Source organism: Diachasmimorpha longicaudata, chromosome 10 (genome assembly GCF_034640455.1).
Source record: "Diachasmimorpha longicaudata isolate KC_UGA_2023 chromosome 10, iyDiaLong2, whole genome shotgun sequence".
In the NCBI taxonomy this organism is placed as follows: Eukaryota; Metazoa; Arthropoda; class Insecta; order Hymenoptera; family Braconidae; genus Diachasmimorpha; species Diachasmimorpha longicaudata.
In genome coordinates this window covers 7,150,773-7,178,585 of record NC_087234.1, presented here as the reverse complement: position 1 = coordinate 7,178,585, position 27,813 = coordinate 7,150,773, and the positions used below count along the sequence as shown (strand labels likewise).

The following is a 27,813-nucleotide window of genomic DNA, read 5'->3' as shown; positions in this document are numbered from 1 at the left end:
AAATCGAACAGTATTTACTTCAAATCTTACGACACGTGAGGGCAGCATAATCGCCCAAGTTTTTTTTTCAAAGATGTTCGCAGAGTGACAAGTGTGCTCCGGAATTATTATTATTAAAAAATAACAATAACACGGGTATTGCTTATAAACAAATGCTTGACTTGTACGAAATTCTTGGAAGGGAGTAGGAGGAAGAATCAAGGAAAATCGTTGACCTGAGGGAGGATAGTATCGTTGGGTGAGTATCATGAAACCCCTGCGACGAAACGTCGTGTATTGATTAACCCAAAACCTAATTCTCTTTTAATGCTTCTCAAAGAAATTCATTTTGCCATTTTTTTGTATGATCAATCGAATTTTCGAGGTAATGATTTCTCAGCCTTTTTCTTTGAGATTGCACGTCATCGAGAGGATTTTATCCTTTCACGACGGGGAGTTTCGGCAATTATTGGGCAGGAGACAAATCCAGGGTCAATTCTGGAACTTTTATTGTACAGGAAGTACAGTAAATTGTGTTTTCGAAGCCAAGTGGATTGTAATTTTGTTCAGGACGTGTAGTAGAGAATTGGTTGTCTGTATTTTCAGTATTTCTTTTACAGTGTACTCATCTCTTGCAAAATTATTAATTACTGACAGAGGTTAATATTTTTGCAAAACATTCACTTCATGAGATACTTTTAGTAATTGCTAGTAATAAAAATCCCATAACAATGATACTAATTTTCTTCATTAAAGATTAAGATTTTTATTTTTTCCTTGCATTCGTAAACATGCTATCATCATTGTTTCGAACTGACCAACATTACTATGTATTTTGATCTACAGTGGAAGAGTGCTTAAAGAAGACGAACTTTTCGTTTAAAATCGTCCAAATTTTGAGGTTATCAATGAGAGTACTCTGGACATGTCGTACACTGAATTGGAACATGGGTATCAGGTAAATTATTCCCTTACGACAATCTGTAATCAGTGTTTTTATTCTTTAATTGAAGAAATTAAGCTACGTTTACAAATTGAATATCCAAGGTTTACATATTCCTGAAAAATCTAATAATTGATTTCTTGTACATAGGATCTCCGGAGTACTAGTCGTCCGATGTTCTACGTAGGTGATATCGGCGCAGTACCCCAGAATCTTGTAGGCGGGATACCGTCTGCAATCTACCGGTCAAGCAAACGCGTATGTAATTTTTCTATTTTATTATTTGGGCAAAATTAATCCTGACCTTCCAAGTAGAAAATCTTGGAATTTTAAATAATAAATAATAGACATAAAACTGCGGTTGACCGTGTTAGTGATACAAGAATAAAAATGACAAAAAATCATGAAAATTCAGGCAATTGAAAAATTAAAAAAAAATATCTTTCTTAAACGACAAAAAATCTCAAGAGTGTAATTTGCACGGAATATGAACTATGAAAAATGACGGTGAGGAGCTACCAGTCATGTCATCTGTCCGACCATTTATCAGTGATCATTTCTCACTGGGTCGTTGGCACACGTATTCCACGTCGAATTCTTCTTCAATTCTCTGCCAATGATATTTTTATCCCGAAAAATCAACAGTGGCGCTCTAGGAAGTGAATGAGTTACGTTCCGAACCGTCATTGCTAGCACATTTGCCTTGAACACCGTCAAAAAGTTTGATAAAGCTCTGGTGATCGCGTGGAAAGCCCTCATCAGGTGACATGGGAAGAACAGATAGGAATATTAGTTGAAACAGGGGTGAAGAGCATAGAATTTGGCCTCTGAACTCGATCCATTGATTATCGCGTCAATTATCGTCGGTTTGACGTCAAGTTCTCATGGCTGGAGAGTGGTGGAAGTTCTGGCACGTATTCTTGCCCTTTTGGGAGTGGATTATCGATACATCTGGGAACTTTTGGGGAAGGGTGGGAGCCACTTGGTAATTACTCGAGAGAAACGGGGGGATCTTTTTCCACTGGGTTGTGCGGGTGGTTAATAGAACTCGATGGATTTTAGTGAGACTGACAGACTGTTGAGGCCCACTCGCCTCAGATGTCACGTGAGGTGGTGCCCTGGAGAGACGTGTCTCGGATGCAGGGGGAATTGTGAGGAGAGGGACATGCTTTGGAAATTTATGGTATTTTTTGCTTGGAAACACCTTATCGGTTTATCCGAGAGCGTGAATTATTATTTTTTCTACATTTTCAGTTTATTTTGTTAAGTTAAATGAGTTTGTTTTCTACTGCCTTCATGAATCTCAACCACTTAAATGGTATGGTTGAGTGAAAAGATATTGTTTCCTCGACAAACAGCAAGTTCACTTATTTTGTTTTATCATTTCTCCTTACGGAAGCGATCCACTGATAATTAATCAAACCAGAGCATTACCTTCGGGCAATATTGGTAATTTTTCCATTATCATCCGAGCGATTGGAGACTGATTATCGAAATTAACAGCGGTATAGGAGGATTAGTCTTTCAATGTCACTCTCATTATCACTCATATTGATAAGACGATTTACCTTTTAGCTTATCTCTTGATTTCACACCTTACTTTGTATACTCAGGGAATTAGCAAGTGAAAATGCTAGATGCAACCATCTACGCCCGCGATTCAGTGAAATGTCGGGTTATCTAGCTTCCAAAACTATTCTCTGAAATTTCCGCTCTGAAAATCGCATTTTTCGATTCGTTTCGAGTCCTTGAGATTATCTGCAGATTTCACCTATCATGTAGTGATAAAAAGTGTTTTGAGCCTTTCGATTGGATGATGAGTGGGGGCGAGTGTGAGATGAGTGATAATTCTGATTACTTCGAGGATTTTTATGTGAGTGGATACTTGAGTAATTATCAATGAAAATTAAATCAAAATTATTTAAAAAAAAATTTTTTTGGGGTGTTTTTTCCAGTTGATTTAGTGCCTTAAAAAAACGATTTTCTTCTTAATGAATGGTCGTACCGTTGCGTTTTGAACGTGAAGTGTTAATTCAATGAAGGCCTGCAACAAGGATAGATTGACAAAAACAAACTCAACTTCTCTCACTCTTCAACAATATTATGGAGCTTCAGTCGTACCCTTTCCTCTGAAAAAACCGTATGCGGTCTCGGTGCCAGGCGCGAGAAGGATGAAAATAGTCTATAAACAGAGAGAGAGAGAAAGAGAGAGACAGATTTCATATGGCAATATGATTGGAGTTATCGGTGGTATGAGCCAGTTGTGCTCTGGATGCCAGTGATAAATGTTCAGTTCAAAGAGAAATTTATCTTCTCCTCAATTACGAGAAATTCAGTTTCATTGACGAGCGGATATTCAATGCACTTCATAATTGATTATTTTTCGAGTTGGACGTCAATTGAATAAAAAAAAATAGTGGAATAGTGAGTGGTAATAATTGAAAAACAACAAAAAGCAAAATCAATTGAAGATAACTGATACAAATTTTGAATCGTTACTCTCTTAGCAACTTCTATTGAACAAAATAGAATAAATTATCATAACTCAACATAAGTTGACAAGGCATGACGTAAAGAGTAATGAATTATTTTTCTCAATAAGAATTCAACAAAACTGAGACGATTTTGCCTCTTACAATAGTTGACACTGCAGCTGCGCAATTTTCATTGGCCTGTCACGTGTTTTTTTTTGCCATCGCAGTTACACATTTTTCTAATTTCCTCCGGAGCCAGCATTGTCTCTCGCGTCTTTTGTATAAGTGAAATGAGAGGGACTGCCTTGTCCTGGGGGTTTGATAGCGATGGAGTGGACGTGGTGGAAGGACTGGTGGAGACTCAAGAAGTGGCGTCAAAGTAGGAGTCAGCAGGACAATTTAGGGCTCGATGACTTCGATGACTGTTGTTACTGTGATGAGTGTATTGTAAGAAATTCATTCCCATATTTATACTGCGTTTATAACGACAGAGATGGTTCTGATAGTGTCGGCGCAATATGAACTTAATTACATTTGATGAAATGAAAATTAAATTTTTCGGAGTATAAGCAGACTTTGACTGGTTTTTCTCGCTACTTGAACTTCAATTTCATATGTCAATGTTTTTGTCTCTCATTAAGAGGAGCTATGAATCAATTCCACGTGCATTCGACTTGAACTGAAAATATCTCGGTGCACACCCGGTGGTTCGCAATTAAATATAGACTTCGCAGAGTTGTTGGTGGTCCAGATGGCTCTTAATATTTAGTGGTATCACCTTGGGTGAACGGAGCTGTTGCCTTGTCCCGAATTAACAAAAACAATGAGTCAGAATGAGCATGAATGTGAAATTTTATTAAGGAATTAAGTGAATGGGGACACAAATATTTTCTATCTATATTCATAATTTTTTTCCCCGTTAAATTACACTCTCAACTTTTTTTCAATTATTGCTCTGGAAAAATCGTTAAAAATTGAATTTTCATCTTAATATTTCAGGGCGAGCTGTCGGACGGGTGTGTCAGCGAGGATGGGTGCATGGGAGGAAGCGACCTCGACGGCGAGGGCAAACAAGTCCTGGTGGGAATATGCGCTATGGCCAAGAAATCCCAGAGTAAACCGATGAAGGAAATTCTAACTCGTCTGGAGGAGTTTGAGTACATAAAAATTCTGGTATTCAGTGAGGAGGTGATTTTGAAAGAGCCTGTAGAGGATTGGCCGGTTGTTGATTGTCTGATAAGTTTCCATAGCAAGGGATTTCCCCTCGACAAGGCCATCAGTTACGCAAATCTCAGGAATCCATTCATCATTAATAATTTACCGATGCAGTACGACATTCAGGTGATTCATAGAGTTGTTGTTATGTTCATAATTCATATTTCAGTGATTAATTCCATTTTTTTCTCCTTGTTTTGATCGATAATTCAGGACAGAAGAAGGGTTTATGCCATCCTAGAGAATGAGGGCATTGAAATACCCAGATACGCAGTGCTCGATAGAGACTCAGCCGATCCAAAACGTAAGTACTTCTTTGTATTATGAATATCGATTTTTAATTGTTAAAATTTATGAACATTTTGTCCTACTCGATCAAGTAATAAATTGCTCTCTTGTTTCATCGCTATCGGTAAGAATATCTACAGTTGTGTGACAATTTATTATGAATTGGTTAATTGTTGACTAATTGTTAAAGTTGTTCGTCTTGTGAAATGACTTGTGAATTTTAAATCAAAGAATAAGTGATGAACGAATTTATGATTTAGGGGAAGATGAGGTGAAGTGAAATGATATTTAATTATAATTGAATGTGTTAAAGCTCTCTTCCGATTTTTATTAACGACTTTTGCAATGAAAAGAAAAGTTGATAAAATTTCTCTCTAACGATATCGCGTAATTGACGATTGAAAATGATTCATTTTATTTCCATCTTCCCGACGTTTCCAAGGAGTGGTAAAGTAGTTTTAATTTAGATTGATCTAGCAATAATCTGATAAAACCTAGATTTTTGGCTTTAATTACTCTTTCCCCTGCCCCCTTGTGTTGAATGTTCCATTTTTGACATGCGAAGAACTAAGAATTTATTTCAGACCACGAATTGGTGGAGTCCGAGGACCACGTGGAGGTCAATGGTGTAACGTTCAATAAACCATTTGTTGAGAAACCGGTGTCAGCTGAGGATCATAATATTTACATTTATTATCCTACGTCTGCGGGCGGTGGTAGTCAGCGTTTATTCCGAAAAGTGAGTATTTGCATTCGATTTCTATCCTCGTCTTCGAATATGGCGAAAAGAAGAAATGAGAGCAATCTCAATGGAAGAATTTCCAATTATTCAATCATCACATGATCATGAAATTAATTATTGCTCTCCAGATTGGTAGTCGAAGTAGCGTTTATTCTCCAGAGTCTCGAGTACGAAAGACTGGCTCCTACATCTATGAAGATTTCATGCCGACCGATGGTACGGACGTTAAGGTGTACACAGTGGGCCCCGATTATGCCCATGCAGAAGCCAGAAAGAGTCCAGCTCTGGACGGAAAGGTGGAGAGAGATTCCGAGGGAAAAGAAATTCGATATCCTGTCATCCTAAGCAATGCCGAGAAGCTAATAAGTAGAAAAGTCTGTCTGGCTTTCAAGCAGACCGTCTGTGGTTTTGATCTCCTGAGGTATTGATCCGCTAGCATGAGCAATTATTGTCCTTGATGTCGAGTTTATTGATTTAAAAAAAAACTATTTTCTAGGGCAAATGGAAAGTCATTTGTTTGTGACGTCAATGGCTTTAGTTTTGTCAAGAATTCCAATAAGTATTACGACGACTGTGCCAAAATCCTGGGGAATATGATACTCCGGGAATTGGCACCGACTCTGCACATTCCTTGGAGTGTTCCATTCCAATTGGATGATCCACCGATTGTACCCACTACCTTTGGGAAAATGTAAGAGATTTTTATGAATTACCAAGTACTCTGGATAAATTACAAATTGGGTAATGGAACAATCATTCGAATAATCTCAACAGGATGGAACTGAGGTGTGTGGTGGCAGTGATTCGGCATGGAGATCGCACACCAAAGCAAAAAATGAAAGTAGAGGTCCGACATCCAAAATTCTTCGAGATCTTTGCTAAATATGACGGTTACAAACACGGCCATGTGAAATTGAAACGCCCTAAGCAGCTCCAGGAAATTCTCGATACAGCGAGGAGCCTTCTCGCAGAAATCCAGCATCGAGCGGCCGGGCCAGAACTCGAGGAGAAACAGGGAAAACTGGAGCAACTCAAAAGTGTCTTAGAGATGTGAGTAAACAGTATTATGAATTTTCCCAGTTATATTTTCTTCGGCAACTATGATTGTTTACTGATTGAGGCACTTCATTGGTTCAAAATTTTTTAAGCGTAATTACTTGGAGGACAAAAAAAATTAAAACGACAGAGAAAACGATGTTTCAGGTACGGCCATTTCTCCGGTATTAATCGAAAAGTTCAGATGAAGTACCAGCCACGAGGCAGACCCAGAGGCAGTTCGTCCGACGATGGTAACAGCCACAGTATGAACCTTCCCATTAATTCATTAACATGAAAGTTTTTTTAGAACTTACTCTCATCACAACATGTATGGAAAAATGCTGGAGGGTTGCTATACATTCAGAACAAAATTACCTTGGTGGAGGTATTATTTTTTTGAAAGAAGCATTTTTTATAAAACGTTTTTTATCAATATGGCTTTGGAAAAATTCTAAAAAAATTCCGTCAAACAACATAGAAAAATTAAACTTCCAGCCGGAAATTCCATAGCATTTTTTCATTCATTTACAACTCATCAATAAAGGGTAATCAGTCACCAACAAATCATCGAAGCTCTCCAAGAGGACTCAAACTGTAATATACATCCTCTCAAATTTCGCTCCTATTAACAAATTAATAAAAAAAAAATGTGTTTTCCAGATCGCTTGGGTGAACCTTCACTGGTCCTTATATTGAAGTGGGGTGGAGAGCTTACGCCGGCGGGTAGGATTCAGGCCGAGGAATTGGGAAGAATTTTCAGGTGCATGTACCCCGGTGGTCAAGGTAGACACCTTAGTGGTTCGTATCATGCGCAATTGTGCTTCTTATTTCATTTTATTTTAAGTTTACGTCGATGATATCCTGATACGTAATATTCAATGGTATTGGGATGTCGATTTCAAGCTCATGGAAAGTTTTTTCACGTTGATCCATCTTTCTTATTATTTTTGTCACCTTTGCACTCATTGCAAACTCATAAACGCAAATTTTTGGTAAATTAATCGTTGATGTTTGAGTGAGAAAAGGGATTGTTAACTTATTGCAAATTATCTGTCTCTTTGTTTTCGCTATAATTCCAGAGGATGACTCAGAGATGTTACCAAGCCACGGTAACTTTTCCAATTTCAATGATTTTTTCGTTTGTTTGATAATGTTTTAGATCGCAGATTCAGGTTTTTCAATTTAATTGTGCCACAGGGGATGAAAAACACAAAAATAAGAATTTTTTTTGGTACAGGCGACTCTTTGTATAATATACCTGCTTCGGTGCTTACTTCCTTTATTTTCGTACATATATATATATATTTTTTTTATTAATTAATATTGACGCGAATACATATTTGATAATGTGATCCATATCAAATGAAATATAAGAAATAGCCCAATTTTAAGTAGTTTATCATGATGACATATTTTTTGAAATCTTGAGTACAACTTAGTAAAGTTATTTCAACGCTTTACACTTGAAAAATACCCTCAGAATCGCCTGTAATTTAGTGATGAAATGTTACTGTGGTTTGAATTATCATGTACTCATATATTATGCACAGATTTTGTGTTTTTAATTATTTTCCTTATGTGGCATGATATGAAAAATTATTATTGTGAAAGTTTGGATCAAAGATTTCGTAGAAAAGCTAATAGACCATGATAATTAACTGGCGAAGCGATGAACGAGAAGAATCGATTCGGCGTGAATTTGTCTTCTTGGTGTATCTGCGAATTCGAAAAAGATGATGAGAGAACTAAAAAAAATATTTCGCCATCTGCTTTGGATTTCGAGATCCTCGAGAATTCAAACTCAGTGAAATTGATAATCTCTGTCCACGACTTCACGACTGATTTTTTCACTTTCCGATAAGCGAATGAATATTTCAGGGGAATACGCAGGGGCTCAGGGTTTAGGTCTATTGAGGCTGCACTCCACCTTTAGACACGATTTGAAGATTTACGCGAGTGACGAAGGTAGGGTCCAGATGACAGCAGCTGCCTTTGCCAAGGGTCTTCTGGCGCTAGAGGGGGAGTTGACACCGATTTTGGTGCAAATGGTCAAGTCTGCTAACACTAATGGGCTTCTTGATAATGACTGTGATAGTAGCAAGTATCAAAATATGGTAAAAACCAAGCTCCACGAGCTTCTACAGCAGGATCGAGACTTCACCCCGGAGGATCGCGCGCAGATAAATCCCAGCAACGCCCTGAGCATCAATGACGCCCTGGACTTTGTAAAGAATCCAGTCAAATGCTGCCAGCACGTGCAATCTTTGATTCAAAAATTAATGGACATTGTGCGCCTGAAAAAAGAAGATCCAAAGACGAAAGATGCAATTCTCTATCACGGCGAGACCTGGGAGTTGATGGGACGTCGCTGGGGAAAAATCGAGAAAGACTTCTGCACGAAGAACAAACGCTTCGATATCTCGAAAATACCGGATATTTATGACTGCATAAAGTACGATCTCCAGCACAACAATCACACGCTGCAGTTCGATCACGCTGAGGAGCTCTACATTTATGCAAAGTATCTCGCGGACATAGTGATCCCACAAGAGTACGGGTTAACAGTCCAGGAGAAGCTGACAATAGGCCAAGGCATCTGCACACCTCTTCTGAAGAAAATACGTGCTGATTTGCAGAGGAATATCGAGGAGTCAGGGGAGGAGACTGTGAACAGACTGAACCCGAGGTACTCCCACGGTGTTTCCAGTCCTGGTAGACATGTGAGGACTCGTTTGTACTTCACCAGTGAGAGCCACGTGCACTCTCTATTGACCGTCCTCAGGTACGGGGGTCTCCTTGACGTCGTTAAGGATGAACAGTGGAGACGAGCTATGGAGTACGTGTCGATGGTGTCGGAGCTCAACTACATGTCCCAAATAGTGGTCATGCTCTACGAGGATCCGACCAAAGATCCCAGCAGCGAGGAGAGGTTTCACGTCGAGTTGCACTTCAGTCCCGGCGTCAATTGCTGCGTCCAGAAGAACCTGCCCCCAGGTCCTGGCTTTCGTCCTCACTCGAGGAATGAAAGTAGCCATAATCTAGAGACCAATTCACAGTGTAGCACGAGGATTGAGGAGGAGGAGGAGGCCTTCCTGGGTGATCTATCGAGCCCGATAAGTCCTCAGGAGACGTCGGATTCATCTCCACCGCTTATCGAGACGGAGAACGCTGATTCTACTCTGGGTAGTCCAACTACGAGTCGAGCCATCGATATGATGGATCTGGATCCTAATATGATGGATGAGCCTTATGATTCTGGCTTTCTCCAAGGCTCAGCGCCCATTCCCATCAGTGCTAGGACTGTCGCAGGACATGAAGCTGCCAGGCTGGGAAGCCAATTGGCTGCCAGTCAGAGGCAGAGGCGCGAGAGAGAGGCGGCTGCCAGCATTAGTGAGCCTAGAGCCCGGAGTTACGATCATCAGAGGCAGGAGAAGCCGGAGAAAGGTGAGTTTTTGCTGAAATCGTTTGGCTGAAGCCTTCAGAATTTTTGTGGGATTATTGCACGATTGTACGGGGAATGAATGATGTTGCATGACATTTTTATACATATTTTTTTTTTATTTTTTAATGGAGGGAGGGGGAAGGGAGCTTGGAGAAAGCTAGGAAAGCAGAAGTCCATGCAAAATCAATTTGGTTGATTTTCATTCACTTTTGGACTCCTCTTTCTGTTGATTTGGATCGTTTAGAAACGTCTACTTGATGTCTAAGACAAATTGATGAAGAAATTGTGCAGCAATGTGTCCTTGTGTTTCTTCTATTCTCTTTTGTAGCTGCAGAAAAGCTGCAGTATCAGAGTCTGGATGCTGTCAACAGAGAAGGTACGTCCTGGGTGATGATCATAACAATCTTTAAAACTATACTTTGGCCTCTTAGACATAAGAAGAGTTCAAAATTTGGTTGTTTACAATTGTTGACCATGTTTTTTGTGTTCAATAATATGATATATTTACACTCACACAATTTATTCACTCGGTAGCAGTTACAACTTTCTCAGGAGGTGATAAACTACATGATTATAATATTTTATTTTTATTTATTTTCTTTTTTCATTGAAATAACTCTGCTCTGCGATGGTTGTGCGAGTGGTGGCCCTCGATTACGCGAATGCGTTGTGACGATTGTCGTTTGGATCACAAGAACCATGGACTTGTGGTCCATCCCACAGTTGTTTGGAATGAACCCAAAACAGATCCATATATCCCCTCCGGCAATTATTTCGAAATAATTATCCATTGGAAGAAGTAGATTTTGGGATTATTTCACTGCTTTGGGACACATTTTTATGAGACAGAGGTTTTTCAATTCTGCCTGAGACCTCTGACACATATGCTGTACACAAGCTGTACACATATCACACTGCTGTTGCAACTAAACCGCTTGAACAATCCATTGATGAAGTGATAACTGGCATTACGCAAAATTCGCACCTGTGTCACAACTCTTTTACTGAATCCTTTCTTTTTAACTCAATTTGTTCAGGGCTTTTGCTTCCTCTGGCTGTTTGTCTGCATGTGTTTTTTGTGAGTGTGCCCTCCAAACAGAATCATGTTTCATCACTCAACAAAAGAAGGTTGTATCCTTTCAATTATGAGTTACTTGGGTTTTCTTTTTTGGTTTACGAGATCGTCCGCGCGTGCTACGCACGCGCCATCTTTTCCAAATCATAAGAATTGAAAACTCTAGAAAATGAATGCTCTTATTCTATCTTCGAAGTTAAAATTAAAACTCATGGAAAAAGACAATTGGGAAAATCTTAATATATTTCGATTGCTCTAAGATTGCATATACTATACAGTGCGAGGCAGCATACGGTATACAGAATCGAGAACATTTCCGCAAATTCGAGATTTAGCTATAATAGCGACAGCAATCAGTCAAGTCAGGAAGAGGGCGTTCTTAGTCTCATAATAATCTAATCTAATAATTAAAGATTTTCTAATTATTTGTGAACATCAAATTATGCGATTGAGATTATTTATTCCCTTCACATAACCAAGAACATCGCTGCTTGCGAATTTTTTTTCGTGAGTAGTAGTGCAGGAGACATTGTTGCCGCACCAAGGTGTATACCTGCGACTTACAACCGTAGGGAAGGTTCAAACTGAATGTCTGCAAAAAAATCGCGTTTTAAATTTTTATTAATGAAACCATTAACTCCAAATCTATGCCACTTGCGTTCAATAAACATTTACAGGAGTGGGACGGATTTTGAAATGAAAACAAAAATAATGTTCCAACAATTATAATTGACATTACAACATATGTTAAGAAATATGAACAAACATTAACATGAATACATCCTTTGTATCACTTATCTGTGATTCCGGAGAGCTTTATCTACTTTAATCATAAAATTAATTAGTCTTCAGTTTTCTCTGTTATATATAAAAAATACAAATGTTTAGTAATACTTTTTCTTCAAAAACAGGGCCATATATTGAAATAAATTCTGAATAAATACTAATGTTCATGAATAGATTATTATAATTCCATCTGTTTTGGTTGTTAAAGCTAAATGAGTATTAACCTTACTGCTATGAAGTTGGCAGTCTTTAAAAGTAAAAAATCAGATTCTTAAAGAGCTCAAGCTTGTCAATGTTTCATTTTTGTGTAAAAAAATAACAGTATTAAACTTGTTATAGAATTAAATTTTTGCGTAAAAAAATAACAGTGTTAAACTTGTTATAGAACTCAATTTTTGTGTGAAAAAATAACAGTCTAGAACTTGTTATAGAAAAAATTTTCAATTTTGCAATTGAACTTCCAGAGTAAATAGCACGTCATTAAAGCTATTCAGCTTTCAGTTTCTGAAACAAAAAAGATTATCTGTTCTTAATAACTGTTTAATGAATGATTCAATGCATTTTCATTTATATTTCCATAGAAAATTTTTTTTATTGATGTTCTAATGAAAATATTATACTGAATTCTGCTTGAAACTAAGCCAACATTAGATGAAAATATTGCAATATTCTCTTGCATTGAAGGGAGAATAGTGAAAAATTAAAAGTAATTAAATTTGGATAACCATAACCATTAATAAAAAAAAGTACCTTATTCGCGACGTCCATCGCCTCTCCAGATGCAGATTCAGCTGCCCCTCGTTTGAGAATGAGAGGAGGTGCTTCGACAGCATCATCCAACTCATCTTCATTGAGGGCTACATCCTCAGTCAGGACTGCAATGTCATCCATGCTGTTAATATTCAGAACAAAACCATCCCCACGACAATCAACTCGACCTTTAATGGTCATTTTGATTCCCTCGATCAAATCTTCTCTCGGGATGTATGTTACCACGTGAATGGTCATGCGATGGACCCTTGTGCAAAACATGCCAGATCCATAACTCGAACCACTTACCGTGGTAATGCTTCTGAATGGCTCTTTGAGCCATCCAGTGATCTGGACTGGCCCGCGAGCAGCACAAACGTTCTCCATCTCAATTTTTTATATGAGATGACCTTCGACCTTCCATTGTCAGCTCCATTCGTAATGTTAAATGTGCCAAAGATGTCGAAAGTGCTCCTACGTGCAAATTGAAATTCTTTGTCGCTCACAGTGTCCGTTGATCGCCGATACTGTGGATTGGCCGCTTTAATAATCCCTCCAGTGATTTTTATTATCTAAAAAGTAAAATTTCAAATTTTTCATATATTCTCATAGATATTCATTCAGATATTCGCATAGATATTCATATAGATATTCATTTTGTTTCCAAAACAGAAAACTGACCTAGAAAACTGAACTGGGCATTTATGTTATTTATTCGTTGATATTTTTTTTCCCTCAAGGTTCCCTACAAATAAATAACGTACGTTCTTACGTTCATTTGTTTGCAACGAACCTATCGGGAAATATTCGATAATTTCGGAGCTCTTGTGGTATTATATGCGATAATTTTTTCATAATTCTGCCAGTAGGCTATATATAAAAAAAACAAACGATAACTTAACCAAATAAACCTCTCTTCATTTCATGGCACAATTCTCTTTGCCGAAATTTGGATAGGAAAAATAATCTCCTGAATACCACTCGATCTTCAACATTATCGAGTATTTCCCTCTAGGTTCCCTACCACTCTTGTGGTATTATATGTGACAATTTCACTTTTTTTCTTTTTGAATGGAAATCACCTGTACCTGATACATCTTGATCTCATCCTTGTATTTGAGAGCATCATCCCCCGAGCAAAGTATGCGAACCCTTCTGCCATCATTGTTATTTAAAATGCACTTGTAAATCCACTTAGATGGAGACTTTGGCAACTCTCTCAGGTCTTCAATGCTGTCGACGTAGCCGATGATTTTCCTAAGAAAAAAAAATGAAATTACTCTCCGAACACGTGTCAATGATAGGTTATGATGATTGAATGCATAATAAATTTTTGAAATATGTTCATTTTTTAAAAATAATAATAGGAATACTTACATGAGTGTAGCTGCAACATTGAAATGATCAATGGCTCTGTTGGTCGTATATTTAATAGGTGGAGATGTCATGATGTTTCACGATTATAAATTATCTCCTTTTTATAATAGGATAAAAACACTCAAACACGTTGCCAAATGTGATGGTTTTTACCGGTTCATTTGTTCCAGCCCAATGTGCGACTAATATAATCGACAGATGTCGCTTCGGTTTCTGTCTTACGCAGCCCACTGCAACTCCTGCTCGATAGCTGCCCAGATATTGTCACGTCCTAGGTGGCGCTGATGGCTATATGCTCGATCTCGCTATATGCTCGATCTCGCTTGGGAGTTTGAAGATTTGAATACGCGCCAGGGTTTTTGTGCGCGTTGGCAGAAAAAATAAAGAAAAAACGATAATTTGTTGACATTTAGTATATTATAAAAATGAGAATGACGTGCTTATCTTAGCTATATACATACAATAATTAAAAAATATATTAATCAGGGAATTTGAACCTAGTCCGTACCAATTCATTAAAGCTAATCGAAGATGTGTGATTTTCAATGTTTCCACGTAATGACACAGATCTGGGTTTTTTACCTGGCATTTCAAATCAAGAGAATTCCAGTCCTCGGTCCAGGGAAAAATGGACGGAACTACTCCTTTTTTCAGCCGTGGAACTTTTAAAATTGTCTAAGACATATATACAAATCTTTTTTACCCGAATATGACATTATTTTTCATGAACAAAAAATGTGTAAACATACCTTGCCGAAAACTTGTCCATTTCTAATTATAGCATCTCTCTCTGTTCAATCTATTTCCTGAGTTTCAAAATGTTTTTCACACACAGCTCTCCCAACACTCAAATCATCACGATTTAATGCAATTTTCCACTCTGCTAATCTTTTTTTCGTAATCAAAAAAAAATGTACTCTCTCGGGATTCGTTTTATAAGCCGATTTGCATCCTTGAACCGCGCAAGATGGCATTTTTTTTTTCGCAAAAACCACAGAAAGAAAAACACAATTTGAACGCACATTCAATATGAGGATTTGCCATAGAAATCGAGGAGTGGGGATGAAAATCGCAGGGAGGGGATAGAGCATATAACATCCTGCGCCATCTGGATCGGTGACAATAACGGGGCAGCAAATCCTTATGGGTTTTAGGTGAGTTTCAGTGGGCTGGTCTTACGCTTACGCATTTTCGAGATATTTCTTCGAGAAATATCGATATCGATCTGTACACGGGTCTCCTTTTTATAATAGGATCAATTGTTCTTTCATTTGACGAGGAAATCAGAGAATGATTTCACGTGATGAATTTGAAACACTGATCCCCTCGTTAACTATCCGGATTAATCCGGATGAAGTGCCGTGTGGATGATGTTTCGAGTGTATTATTTCGACTGTTTTTTCACGGATATAACCGAAAATATATACATACTAAATAATACTTCTTCTCTGTTATTATTAATATATTTTCGAATGAAAATCTCAGAATACGGAATATGAATCGACACACGCTTTGATTTATCAAATCAATAAAAACAGCTGAGATCATGTTCTCGGATATAATCTGCTGGATAATTAACTCTTGACATTCAGCCGCGAAGTGGTCAGAGAAATCAACAGTTCCCTCGTCCTATATTCATTGACAAAATCCTGTTTTACCACTTCGCTGCTGATGTCTGAAGGAGAACCTCGTATTTATTTTGAGTCTTTGGTACTGGGTATTTACAGCTTTTTCTTTTTCTTTCATTTCTCCCATCCCTCCATCCCACTGTATCCCGTCATTAAACAATAAAAAAATCTCCAATTAGACAAATCACCTCGGTCGCGTCACAATAGTCCGCCAACACTCTCAGAATCCCGTAATCTCCTCGGCATACCAATGGCACTCCCATACACACTAAGCTCACCGGAGTTTCCAGCGCCTCTCTTGGACTCCCTCCAGGAGCACGGACCCCTGGTGACCCTTCACAATACCTCCTTGGGCTCGCCCAAAACAAAAAGACCGTCGATTCAGATATCTGAAGACGTTAAGCCTTTTCTTTCCGTACCCCAGCGCTACGGCCGTTCGCAGTCGACCTTGACACTTCCAGTGGTGGAAGTCCGCGGTGAGTTCGTCCCGGTACGCTCCCGATCCCTATCACCAAGCCCTAGAGTACATTGCCAATGTTATAACTGCAATATCTCCGAACTAATACTCCAAAGTCATGACTTGAGTCCCTCTGAGCGCTCAAATTTGCAAACTTACTTCGCCCGCTCGATGTCACGTAAATTTATCAATTGCTCGTGTTACGGTGTTTACGTTGAGGATCCAGGTGTAGTCCGCCGCCAGGGTGATATTTCGAAAATAAAGTCAATCGATCAGTCAAGAGATCGTCATTATCTCGTCATTAAAAATTGTCAATTAAATTTTGATAAATACCTCCGTCATCGATTAAACAAGTGCCACTCGTGGCCACTCATTGTGAGGACCGAGGCTGATACCAGGCATGCTAGTTTACCACCAGTATCATCATCATCATCATCATCAGCATCATCATCATTATTATTCTCCTCTGATTGTAGTAATAGCGCAACGCACAGTCATTGTGTTAAATATCACAGTAGTTATGCCTGTAAGCACGATGAGAGATACAGAAAAACACAACTGTCGATTACCTTATCCAAAATCCACGCGCAACGATCCTTCTCATCCCCAGACACAAGACCTACGATCATTCAACCTGACCCTACATGCACAGCAAGGCGCCATCGTCACAGTATCTCCGGGCAGATGAGTTATTTCAAACTACTGGGGTACAACGTTACCAAGAAGCTAACTGGTTCGGCTAATAGTTTATTCAGTACTGCTGTTATCAGTGGCTCATCAAGTGCTCCAAATCTTAAGGATATGGTGCCGCAGCATGCCTCAGCTGTTGCAGGTGAATACCCTACACTCAGAATGTTAGAGTTCTTTGAGAAATTAGTCTCAACTTGAATCCGGAATTTCCATTTATTTCTTCATGCACTAAAAAACGTATGAATAAAGGGAAATTTGTCTGAATATATTAAAGACAGTACATTAAGTACATGAAGACAGTAGAATTTTGTGTACTCGTTGACGCTGATTTCTCAAAAGACTGCCGCCTTCTTAGTGTACCTTTGGGACGTCTATGAGTATGAATGACACTGGTCAATATTCTGAATATTCTGTAGCTATTGAAGGGTTCGGTGGTGTCCCACCTATACGACCTTTGGAGACATTGCACAATGCTCTGTCGCTTCGACAGTTGGACAGCTTCTTGGAGATGATGACGAGTGCACCCTTGTTCAGAACGCCAGCATCGTCTCCACCGAAATTTCCATCGCCGGGGGGATCTCAGGGGTCCCTCGTGCCACATTTGTCTATTGGAGTTGCCATGGAACCGTCCAGGTGAGGAAGCCGTCATGACATTTTATTTTTCGATCATTACACGTATTTTATGTTTATTAGCTAAATCATCAAGGAACAATTGATATGCAATATGATAATATAAAATAAAATGTCTCAAGTTTCATATCATAATTACCAATTCTCTTGGGATTCAGAGGCGTTTTTTTCGACCGGCGCGGATAGGTCTGCATTCTTAATGATATTTTCAGGTACATTTCCACGTCTGGCCTTGCGTACAAGACGGGACAGGAGGGAGAGGCTGGCGATCATCGAGGACAGTTGTCTCCAACGAGTCCAAACAGTAAGTTCACGAATCAATGAAAAATGAAAAATTCTAAAACCATTTTATTTCTTAATCATTCCGATTTCTGGACCTCTTCTATTATTCTTCCTCAGGCACCGGCTGGAGCAGCGAACCCCAATCATTCCTCTCCTCAGAACCGTCATCTCCTGCCCCGACATCAGCAGGTGAATGTAGTATGTCGATAAGTCTCATCAGCAACGACGGAAGTCAGACATTCGGGGGCCCCAAATTCTGCGCAGCTCCTTGTCTGGACATGGACTTCAACGACTTTTGCATGGTGATGGATCAGGACAGTAGGGAGGGTCGAGGCAGTATATCCTACACAGACTATTACAGCAGCGAAGACGGTACAATTCGAAAGACGATGGAGGAGCCCAAGGAGTCATCAATGGAAGATGAGGAGGAACACACGCTCACCCTGAGGCAGACTAACGAGCAAAAGAAGCAAGACGTCCAGTCGATCTTTGACCAGAAGTCCAGTGGTTTCAAAAAAATCGGAAGGTTCCGAGTAGAGAGCATGGAGATCGCCGAAGATGACGTGAGGATTAAATCTGATGTCTTGAGTTCATCCCAATCGCTGGAGAAATTAAAGTTTCACAGCATTTCACCCTTGAAGAAGGAAGGGAGTGATGATGGAAAGAAGTCTAGGAGCCTCAGAGTCAAGAAAGGAAAGACTATTTTGAGATCCCAGAGTGTCTCCGGGGCACAAACGAATGACAACGCTGAACTTACTGGCGTCTACGAGGGATCACTCTCAACTACGAAATTGGGGAGTTTTTCCACGATGACTGGAGGTGATTTGGAGCATTGGAAGAAGTCCGCTGAGGAGAAACCTGTGAGACCGGACTCATCCGCTGACGCCGCAGATGAGCCAACTCTCACTCTCGCTGCGAGCCTCAGGGGTAACTCCAATGTCACCATTGGATTTGATATTAAAAGTGATAAAGAGTGAGATATTTTCAGTTGGAAGTTAAGCCATTCCGAATTCGTGAGCTGGTATCGGAGAATGACTCTGTGAGGACTTTCATGTTTGTCATAGTATTTTTTAAAAAGTGCTTAGAAGCATTCTAGAGCCTTGACGGAAAAAAAGTACCTGGTTACTGGTGCTTAGGATCATTCTAGATAGGAACGAAACATTCGTGTGACGCAAATCAGCTGATACTTAATAATTAATGTATTAGTAGTATATCTTTTTGTAAATTAGTGATTTTTTTTTTCATTTCAGCGGAAGCCATGCGATTGTTAATTAGATTATTTGTATGAATTATTGTTAAGTAGATATACGTCCAGATTATATGATGAATAAATAAATGTTGAACATAAATTGTATCAGTCCTATTAAATTTTTCCTCAAGAACATTATTCTTCTTTTTATTTCGTTTCATTGACATAAATTTGTGCACGAGATTGGGAGAAGAATCCAATAACTTTTACAAAAGCATCGACGTTTTTTCTGTCATCGATGTGTCATTTATTCTGACAAAAGCTGGAAAGAGATAATCGGACGAATTGGTTCAAGCTCGAACACGTGTGCGATTCCGTATATTTCGGTCCCCTTTTACCCATTTTTCCCTAAATTTACCAAAACTAATTCCGTGGCGAAGGGTGGCGGGACTAATTTGAACTTAATCGTCATTTAATCCGATTATGTATCAAGTAAGTTGGGCAACAAATTAATAATTTTCAAGGAAACAACCGAAATTGGTTGCTAGTATTTTTTTAACCGACAATTTCTTATTTATTATTTTTGTTTTGATAGTTATTGAGCTTTGAATAATTTCCATAGGATTATTTAGGCTCTTGTTTGGGAGATATCCCCTTTCTGAGTATTTATACGGTGGATTAACTCCCTAAAAGGCGTGAAAAAAGGGTAAAAGGGGAATGGGAGAGGGGGAGTAACTGGGCGCGACAAAATGTGGCCACAATCTAAATTTCCGATTTTTTTTACTCGATTTAGTTTTTGGTGACGGATTATACGGAATATCGCACGAAATAAATAATTTTTTAGATACTAATTAGATTTGTTTTCTTTTAATAAGAATGTTCTCCTTGAAGTAAATACATGAGCTTAGAATTTCTCTGGAATGAAAACAGTGCTCTCAATACTCTCAACCTTATGACACATCATTGAAAACCCCTCGATTGGAGAATTGTGTCAACAAAGTGACTGACTCGTTAGTGTATTGGCTTGTCACCTGTGCGACTGGGGTTCGATTCCTCTTGTACCGATGATTTTTCAACATCCACTATAGCCGCAGTGGCGAAATTGGTTAACGCGTCAAGTTGATTGATGTCCTCTTTGTAGATCCAAGAAGGTGGATTGGAGTTCAAAATAAAATTGCCTAAATTCCCGAAGATCCAATTGCGCGACGTATTTAATTTAGATAATCAATAACTTGGAGTTCTCGGTTCAAATCCGGGCTGCGGCACTTTTTTGCAATTTGCAAAGAACAATAGAACCTACATAAATTATTTATTTGCGTTCAATTATTCATTGAAATAGTTGTCCTTTAAATCATATCCAGTTCATTTTTTTACTGTCATTAGGACATTTCCGAACCTCCAGGAATAAAAGGACTGGGATACTTTTAAAAATGAAAGATAATCAGGGAGCCATTTCACTCGCAGACATTTTTCAGAATTAAAAAAATAGTAGTAAAATGAAACTTCAAACAACTCATTGAATGCCATTTTATTCAGACGGTTTTAAATTTCTGGAAAATGTCTACAAAAGATGTGGAGAATTAAGACATAATTTTGCTCTCCTGCGGGTCTTCCATTTTCTTCATTCAGAAGAAGTTGAATTTTCTCACCTGAAGATGAAAGAAACTCATTGGGAAGTACGAGGACATTTGGTTTCAATGAAACGGCGGAAATACTATTTTTATTTTTCACTGGGGATAAATCCACAGTGATATACCTATACTATAATATGCGGTGTAGACGTAACTGCAAGCTGACGCTCTGGATCAATGCTCCAGGCGTCGGCGCTCCACCAACACCATTCTCCATTTTCCAGAACTTCACTCCTGACTGTTACCGGGAGGTTCGAAAGAAAAAAAAATTGAGGAACCAGAACTAAATAAATAAATTGCAAACTACGAAATCACTAGCGAAACGGTAAAATGAGATTCCTCGACTCACCTCTGATTCGACCGAGTTTTTGAGCAATAAATAAAAAAGAAAAATTTGTCAATTTTCCCTAGAGTTCAAGATACTCGAAAAGCGAAAAAAAAATATTATAACTGGGGGATTAAGAAAAAACACAATATAGATAAATTTATGCACCCCCCTGGCAGTGCGTCGGGGGCAAATATGACGTTTGATTTGATATGGAGTCACTTGACTAATACGATTTTAATTAATTCTGTTACAAATAACAAGAGATCTGTCACACTTTGGGCGAGACCCCTTGCACCCCTCCTACATTGGCAATATGTCTCACATCATCCCTCTTATTATTTCGATTAGTGAATCTCTCCCCACCGAATATAACACTTGTAAGTCCATTCATGGATAAAAGCCAAAGCTTTTGGCAGAAGACTTGATTTGTTTTTGTCTTGACTTGTATGATTTTTATCATGAAAGTTGTTTATTTTTAAAGTTTAACACTATTCACCTTTTTCTAGAATAATTTGAAAATGAATTGTTAGTATTGCTGAAGTATTTGTATGAATAACTTTTGTTGTGAAAAAAGAATGTTTAAAAATTGTTTCCCTGGAACATTCTTTTTTTCAATGTAATGTATCGCGAATAAAAGTGACATTCAAACTGTCCGTTGACATTTTCATGGAATTTTGAATTTTTTAGTCCCAGATATGTGGAAAGTTCATGAGTCGTTCGAAATTGTTGATTGATATTGGTGATAAAAATAAAGAAATAAAAAAATCATGTGGTGAAAAATGATGGAAAATGTAAAAATCTATTGGGAGCCCGCTTGGTCGAGCAAGTGCTTTATTGACAATAATCTCAACTGCAAGTGGTCGTTCGCCCCACCCTGGCGGGAGCCGGAACAAATGGGAGACGATGCCGGGGCAAATCTCCGCGCAACCCGACCAATCCCGGCTCGACGATGGCAAATGACTGAAGCTCACGGAGGCGGAGTTAACACTTGAATCCCGTTATCATTCAGAAAATCCTCGGGCTATCGAGATTAATCCTGGGGTGTCGTCACTTCGTGGTTAAGTGTCGTCCAAGATACGTCGAAAGTGGTAAAAGATAATTGAATTGGTGCCAACTAATTAATGAATCAACGAGTGGATCGCGCACTTCCCAGGATAAATAACACTAAACTAGTGTGTGTTCCAGAGCTTTCTGTCAATTTGCCGCTTTTCATAATTGGAAAAAAAAATTATTAGGATTTTATTGATGGAGTTGATTGTCTAAGTGAATGGTTTTATGTGATTTTCGATTTTTTTTCAAATTATCACAGGACAGTGGGTTGATATTCCGGTGGATATGAGCTACAGCGAACCATTGTGGGAAATTAACGGAAATCAAGGCCCAGTAAGAAATAAATTATTGTTTTTTAATTGAAATAAACATTTTGAAATTCAATTTACGGGTTCCAGTGAGTGACTCGGAGTTTCCGAAAGCTATCAGGCTTTGGGCAGAAGCTTGTCAGCAGTTTTGAAACCGCTCGACAAAATGTGTTAATGTTAATTCGCAGATATTCCTGAGAAACTGAATATGTGATTTAAAGTACGTTGTTTTTTAGTACGTTGGTGGGGAAATGCCTGGGTATCCAATGTGGGACAGTTCGGTGCTCTACCAGCCGCCGCCGCCGACGCATCCCCACGTCAACGATCACGGCAACGGAATATACCGTCAGCCCTGTGCTCTTCTTCACCAAAGGTTTTACCCATTCTTCAAAAATTCAACATTATCCTATTTCTGCAGTGAAGTTCAATCTGAAGAACGATTGTTCTGGCAACAATTAAAGCCAGTTTTCGAGTCGGACTTTCTGGTCTTCCATTTGTTTGCTATAATAAACATGATTGTTCAAATTTCCTCCAACGTCTGGGCGATTTTTCCAAGATCGTTTCTTGAAGAAAATTCTGAAAATCATCAGTGAATTTTTTTCGACTTAAATATTTGCCAAATTCTCAACTTTTTTGTTTAATAACTTTTTTAAACCTTATTCTTTTGCGGACAGAACGAGACCAATAGGAAAAACTGTTGATAATAATAAAAAAAAAATCCTCCCTTGATGATGTTTTGAGAAAATCGGCATCCTAAAGATATTCCAACGTTGTCTTTCGGAAAAAGATATCGGAACGATTTTTTTTCTATACGAGATAAATTGTTTTTAATTCCTGGGAATTTTTAATAATTTATTTCAGTCGGTATACGTCAAACGGAAGGATCCCGAACCAGCCTACTTCCACAACCAAGAAACCACGACGACGGGTAGCTTCGGTATCACAAAGACGAGCCGCCAACATTCGGGAGAGGCGACGGATGTTCAATCTCAATGAAGCTTTCGATAAACTTCGTAAAAAGGTAATGGTTTTTGGGAATAAAATCCAAACAATACCTGTCAATCTTTGCGACAAAACTACCTTCTAGGTCTAATTGTTGCTTAAAATTTATTTTCGTGTAGATATTTAAATTTTTGCATAATTATTGTTTCAGGTTCCAACATTCGCTTACGAAAAGAGACTTTCGCGGATTGAAACTCTTCGTCTGGCCATTACGTACATCGCATTCATGGGAGAATTGCTGGGAATTGAACCCTCCAGCCCCAAAGCTGACTACATTCCACGAGAGTACTATCTGCCGAACTAATAGCAGATTTTTCAAAATTATTTCCGTACCAAAGCAGGAAACCAAAGAAAACCACAATCGTCGATTGTCTGACAGTTCTGATCCAACGATCAGATAAAATTATGTTTACATTCGTTTACGATGTTTTACTGTATAAATCCAATGTCTTCCACAACTATAATTTAAGAGCAATAAAATGATTAACGATATTTCAATACACCATTTAATTTTCATTCATAGAGCTTTAAGAGTTTTCCAGAAGTTCTCAGAATTTCTCCAGAAATTTCCCGAAGACAAGTGATTTTCCCCAAATTAGATTTTGAACCCGGGTGATTTTTTTTCCGGATTTGGGGGCCTTACAGAGCTCAAGTGAACTCCCCCCGATGCGAAAGAAAAGGGATCACAAACGGCCTTTAATCGGGTTAACGATACCTGACCCCGGAATCTAATTCTTTTATAAATCAATTTCACAATTGCAATGGGCAACTTACCGACAGACGAAGAGTTGTGACTTTATCATCTGCACCCAGGTCAGAACCCTAAAGAACCACCCCACCTTCTAGACTCTCCCTTATCGATGAGCAGTAAGTGCCGTGGACCAATGTCATCATCGTATGGCTAGATAGAAAAACTGGATCAAAAATAAAGCCTCTAATGGGCTCCACTAAAATTTCAAAGGAGGTAAATTAGCTAATCAATCACTGAATAGTGTTAATGTGCAAATAATGTGCAAGAATAATCGTTCGAGGGGTCGGATATGTCTTTAGAATTCAATGAAACTTTTCCATTATCATTAGCTATACATTAGCAGCCACACACACATACAGCTGTGTAATTTTTTCTTTGGGAACTCGCGAAGTTATTATGTGTTGATTTGAGTTTGTTGATTTTCAATTTTGAGTGGTGTTTTTTGACTGAAGGTCCTTACATTCCCCCAGTTTTCCCGTATTTGTTTCAAAGTAATTATTAAAAAATCTTCATCACGCGAAAATAATACTCAAAGCTTAATGTCCATTTATTTTTTCCATTGACTTCTCCCCTGAATTCCTGGGAGACAAAATGATTGATCACTCACCAGAAAAAAATGACAAAATTGATGGAATTCATGCTCCCCCCCGATCATCGAATTTTTTTCCCTCTCTATTCTCCGAATAGATTTTTTGCTAAATCGTTCTCTCGCTGAATTTAATGCTTTGATAATCCTTCATGACTGGTGTGTATCAAACGAGTGGGCTTATCATATTAAAACCCGCTCAATTGATACCAAAGTGAGTGTATAACTCGGCATATGTGCACCAGAAAGTCAAACCCAGGGGTTTCCAGTAGGGGATACTCTTCTCTCATGTGCGAGCACGCCTACCCCCCGCTGTTAAGAATTCATAAATATTTGTCAGGGTTTTGTGAACCCTTTTTGTCGCCCCTTAGTCCTTATTTACACTTGTTATATTCACGATACGTCTCTAGCAATTTTTTTCCATTGAAATGTTTACGAAAAAAATTAAATTGTGAATTCCCAGTCAATGATTTCAATAGACAATTGATAATTTGCAATTTGACGGGAGGAAAATAATGGGTCAACGTCATTATGCTCCTCTCGTCGTCAATAATATAATGTAATTCGTGAGATTATTCCATTTGTTACGGTAACAATCTTCCCCTTACAAAAAAGTATGGATTACCCTAGCGACGAATGGAATAAAATCGGAAAAGTGGACATAGTGGACGGAGCAAAATAAATGGTCTCAATCATTCTAGAAGCGGGAAAAGAGTCGGCCCACAGGGGCCCCTTGAATATTTAAAATGTGATTTGTTCGTTGAAGCCGCCGAAGCGTCCGATGCCCGGAAAAAAGTCGAGGAAACGTGAAAAGTGGTTAAACTCTTTGCTCTTGGGTTTTGTTTTCTATTTTGCCATTTCCACATTTTTCCTCTTTTTACATGCCAATTTAACCAGGAATATTTTAATATGTGGGAGCAGAGACACAGGGGAGTGCGAGATAACGCTGAAGGTTTTTATATTCCCCCATTTTTCCCTATTAAAAGGAGTAAATAAAGAATTTTTCATGAGCACTAGCTCTTTCAGCTGCGAATTCATAGAATAAAACTTTATTCGAAATTTCACTACTTCGTTTCAACAATATTTTCGCCGAGAATTAATAAATTTATTGATTATTACCTAATCAATAATTTCTACATTGTAAATCAATTCTCTATTGGAGTCTGTTAAATTATTCATTTGTACTAATGAAAATGAAGTTTAACACCCAAAGAAAATCTAAAATTGATCAATTTATTGTAATTGAATTTCTCTCTCGAGTAATGAACACTTTTTCATATGATAACTGCGATAATGATGACGTGTAGATGTTCTTGTTCTTCTTCTTGACAAACCCCATTTGTCCAGCGATTGTTAAACAAGATCAAATCGAAACGATTGGACTATTACCCGTAACCTTTTATTCATCACACGCGGAAGGTCTACCGTTCTCCAATGATGTCTCAAGACTAACTGGTCCTTAATCACCAAAGTTGACACTCTAGACCCATCATTTGACAAAAGGCCCTGGTCTATTCGTCCCTCTGTGTTGGTTCATTCAAACTATTCTAAACCCTTCGGTACCGCTCTGAGAAACACTATAAAATATTGACCTGGACAGACGATTAATTTTTACCCCCACCTACCAATATACCAGTCTCAATATAAAGGCCTCAAAATTGAGAAGCTTGCCCCCTTCCACGGCGTCACCAGCGTCAAAATCCGTGAGAATCCGGTAAACGCCAACGCCCATACGAATGAAGAGGCAGGCTCCGAAGTATTGACCCGGGCGTACTCGTCCGCCATCGCTATACCCTGCATTTCTCAACCCACCTCTTTACCCGCTTTCATTGCAATTACCTCTAAAAAATTTTGCTAAAGTCAACCGAAAACTCGAATAATCTTCGGCCATCACTTCGCGCCAAACGATACAATTTTTTAGGGATAAAATTTATTTAAAAAAACCTCATGGAAATTTGTATCTCGTTTTTATTGTGACGACAGGATAAAATCCTCCGCATATGTTCAGAGAAAACTAGCGGGTTATCTGCCATATGATGTCACAAATTTAATGCAGGTTTATGTACAATTCAGTTTATGATTTCCCCCTGGGTTATAAGGACATCTCCAGAGTGTGAAATAATCCCCTGTTGTCTATTAAAGCTATCGCTACTATTTTTTCGCGATGGGGTTGATGAAATTAATCGACTGTAGCTTCAAAATGAAAATCGACGAACAGAATGAGATCGACAATGTGTCAGAAGGGGAAAGTGTCAATAATATTGTTGAAAACTGAGATAATTTTTTGAAATAAAATTAATGTGTAAGCTTAGCGTGTATTATTAGTGACCTTGAAAATAATTAATAACGCCACCACATCATAATTGAACCAGAAAAATTGTAGAATCATTTGAGATAAATAGAAAGTGTAATACTGATTCGTAATATTTTTTAGTCTTTTGTTGACCCGAACTACCTCGAATAATTTATCTCGCCTTTACGAAGGTAATATTCAAAGACAATTTGCCGACTAAAATGTTAAAGGCGAGATGGAGGTGCGGGCCAGGCCGCCTGGGTATATACGAAACTCGAGCTAGATCAGGGCTCGTAACAGCGCGGTAGCCAGCGCCTTATTGCCACCTACCTTGCCTCCCTTACGCTATACAACACCCCCTTTTTCTCACCCCGAGCTTGGGAGAAGGGAATTCGTTCGCTACAGTAGGTGTACAGACAGTCTCAAAAGGTATTCTTGGATTTTCACTCACCTCGAGGGAAGCTCCAACAAAATTTAAACCTCGGTATCATGAAAAATGTCATTTAGAGGCTGTCATTCAGACCTTGAAGAGTCATCTAATTAATTAAAGAATATTATTGGAGCATGTCAATGTGGCTTGAAAAGAAAATGACAAATCAATATTTATTTATTGGCGATCGTTCAGTTTTGGCCTCTCCAGTTCATTTATTTTCATAATTTTCTCTTGATTAAAAAAAATTATAGGTTATAAACTGGAGCCGTAACCCGAGCTACCTCGCTCATTGCCCCCATTATAAGACCCTCATACACCGGGTAAAGAGGGGGTAGGGGTAAGTTGGAAGCGTTGATAATGCTCCCGGTGAAGTTTATAATCGAGTTAGGTGTTGGAAATCTCGGAGCCAGGATAGTTACTTGATTAAATTAGGGTATGATCGGACT

At 38.6% G+C, this 27,813-nt stretch overlaps 3 protein-coding genes across 20 annotated transcripts; 2 read left to right on the top strand and 1 right to left on the bottom strand.

Annotated features, from left to right (window-relative positions):
* Positions 1-54: 54 nt before the first annotated feature.
* Positions 55-19,145, top strand: LOC135167008 (inositol hexakisphosphate and diphosphoinositol-pentakisphosphate kinase 2). Of its 16 annotated transcripts, none has more exons than XM_064129827.1 (18): positions 55-238; positions 826-937; positions 1,073-1,180; positions 4,396-4,737; positions 4,825-4,915; positions 5,484-5,638; positions 5,770-6,062; positions 6,138-6,332; positions 6,416-6,691; positions 6,845-6,930; positions 7,340-7,462; positions 7,759-7,788; positions 8,558-10,123; positions 10,450-10,497; positions 15,917-17,026; positions 17,301-17,517; positions 17,727-17,818; positions 17,914-19,145. In XM_064129827.1, exons 2-18 carry the CDS (start codon positions 905-907, stop codon positions 18,771-18,773), a joined length of 5,625 nt encoding a protein of 1,874 aa, XP_063985897.1. In that variant the 5' UTR covers positions 55-238; positions 826-904; the 3' UTR covers positions 18,774-19,145. The 16 variants fall into 16 exon arrangements, with proteins under 16 accessions (XP_063985897.1, XP_063985896.1, XP_063985898.1 ...); XM_064129826.1 differs by having other exon boundaries at positions 5,472-5,638; positions 6,845-6,942; XM_064129828.1 differs by lacking the exon at positions 7,759-7,788 and having other exon boundaries at positions 7,340-7,477.
* LOC135167011 (uncharacterized) lies at positions 11,908-14,414 on the bottom strand. 3 transcript variants are annotated; one of them, XM_064129834.1, is made up of 5 exons: positions 14,110-14,344; positions 13,821-13,989; positions 13,042-13,304; positions 12,733-12,857; positions 12,472-12,486 (listed from the first exon to the last, which is right to left on the bottom strand). In XM_064129834.1, the coding sequence occupies exons 1-4, from the start codon at positions 14,178-14,180 to the stop codon at positions 12,848-12,850; spliced, it is 513 nt and encodes a 170-aa protein (XP_063985904.1). In that variant the 5' UTR covers positions 14,181-14,344; the 3' UTR covers positions 12,472-12,486; positions 12,733-12,847. The 3 variants fall into 3 exon arrangements, with proteins under 3 accessions (XP_063985905.1, XP_063985904.1, XP_063985906.1); XM_064129835.1 differs by lacking the exon at positions 12,733-12,857 and having other exon boundaries at positions 11,908-12,486; positions 14,110-14,345; XM_064129836.1 differs by lacking the exons at positions 12,472-12,486; positions 12,733-12,857 and adding an exon at positions 13,414-13,477 and having other exon boundaries at positions 13,133-13,304; positions 14,110-14,414.
* A 1,602-nt stretch (positions 19,146-20,747) lies between the features above and the next one.
* LOC135166406 (protein Fer3-like) lies at positions 20,748-23,787 on the top strand. The gene is made up of 4 exons (XM_064128571.1): positions 20,748-22,327; positions 22,539-22,675; positions 23,164-23,323; positions 23,456-23,787. The coding sequence occupies exons 1-4, from the start codon at positions 22,280-22,282 to the stop codon at positions 23,606-23,608; spliced, it is 498 nt and encodes a 165-aa protein (XP_063984641.1). The 5' UTR covers positions 20,748-22,279; the 3' UTR covers positions 23,609-23,787.
* Positions 23,788-27,813: the final 4,026 nt, after the last annotated feature.

Coding starts and splice junctions, on each gene's coding strand:
- LOC135167011 (XM_064129834.1), bottom strand. CDS start 14,180: ATGACATCTCCACCTATTAAATATACGACCAACAGAGCCATTGATCAT. Junction 13,990..14,109: donor AATGTTGCAGCTACACTCAT/GTAAGTATTCCT, acceptor TTTTTTTCTTAG/GAAAATCATCGGCTACGTCG. Junction 13,305..13,820: donor ATGAGATCAAGATGTATCAG/GTACAGGTGATT, acceptor TTTACTTTTTAG/ATAATAAAAATCACTGGAGG.
- LOC135167008 (XM_064129816.1), top strand. CDS start 1,807: ATGGCTGGAGAGTGGTGGAAGTTCTGGCACGTATTCTTGCCCTTTTGG. Junction 7,463..7,758: donor CATGTACCCCGGTGGTCAAG/GTAGACACCTTA, acceptor CTATAATTCCAG/AGGATGACTCAGAGATGTTA. Junction 10,124..10,449: donor GCAGGAGAAGCCGGAGAAAG/GTGAGTTTTTGC, acceptor TCTCTTTTGTAG/CTGCAGAAAAGCTGCAGTAT.
- LOC135166406 (XM_064128571.1), top strand. CDS start 22,280: ATGAGCTACAGCGAACCATTGTGGGAAATTAACGGAAATCAAGGCCCA. Junction 22,328..22,538: donor TTAACGGAAATCAAGGCCCA/GTAAGAAATAAA, acceptor GTTGTTTTTTAG/TACGTTGGTGGGGAAATGCC. Junction 22,676..23,163: donor TGTGCTCTTCTTCACCAAAG/GTTTTACCCATT, acceptor AATTTATTTCAG/TCGGTATACGTCAAACGGAA.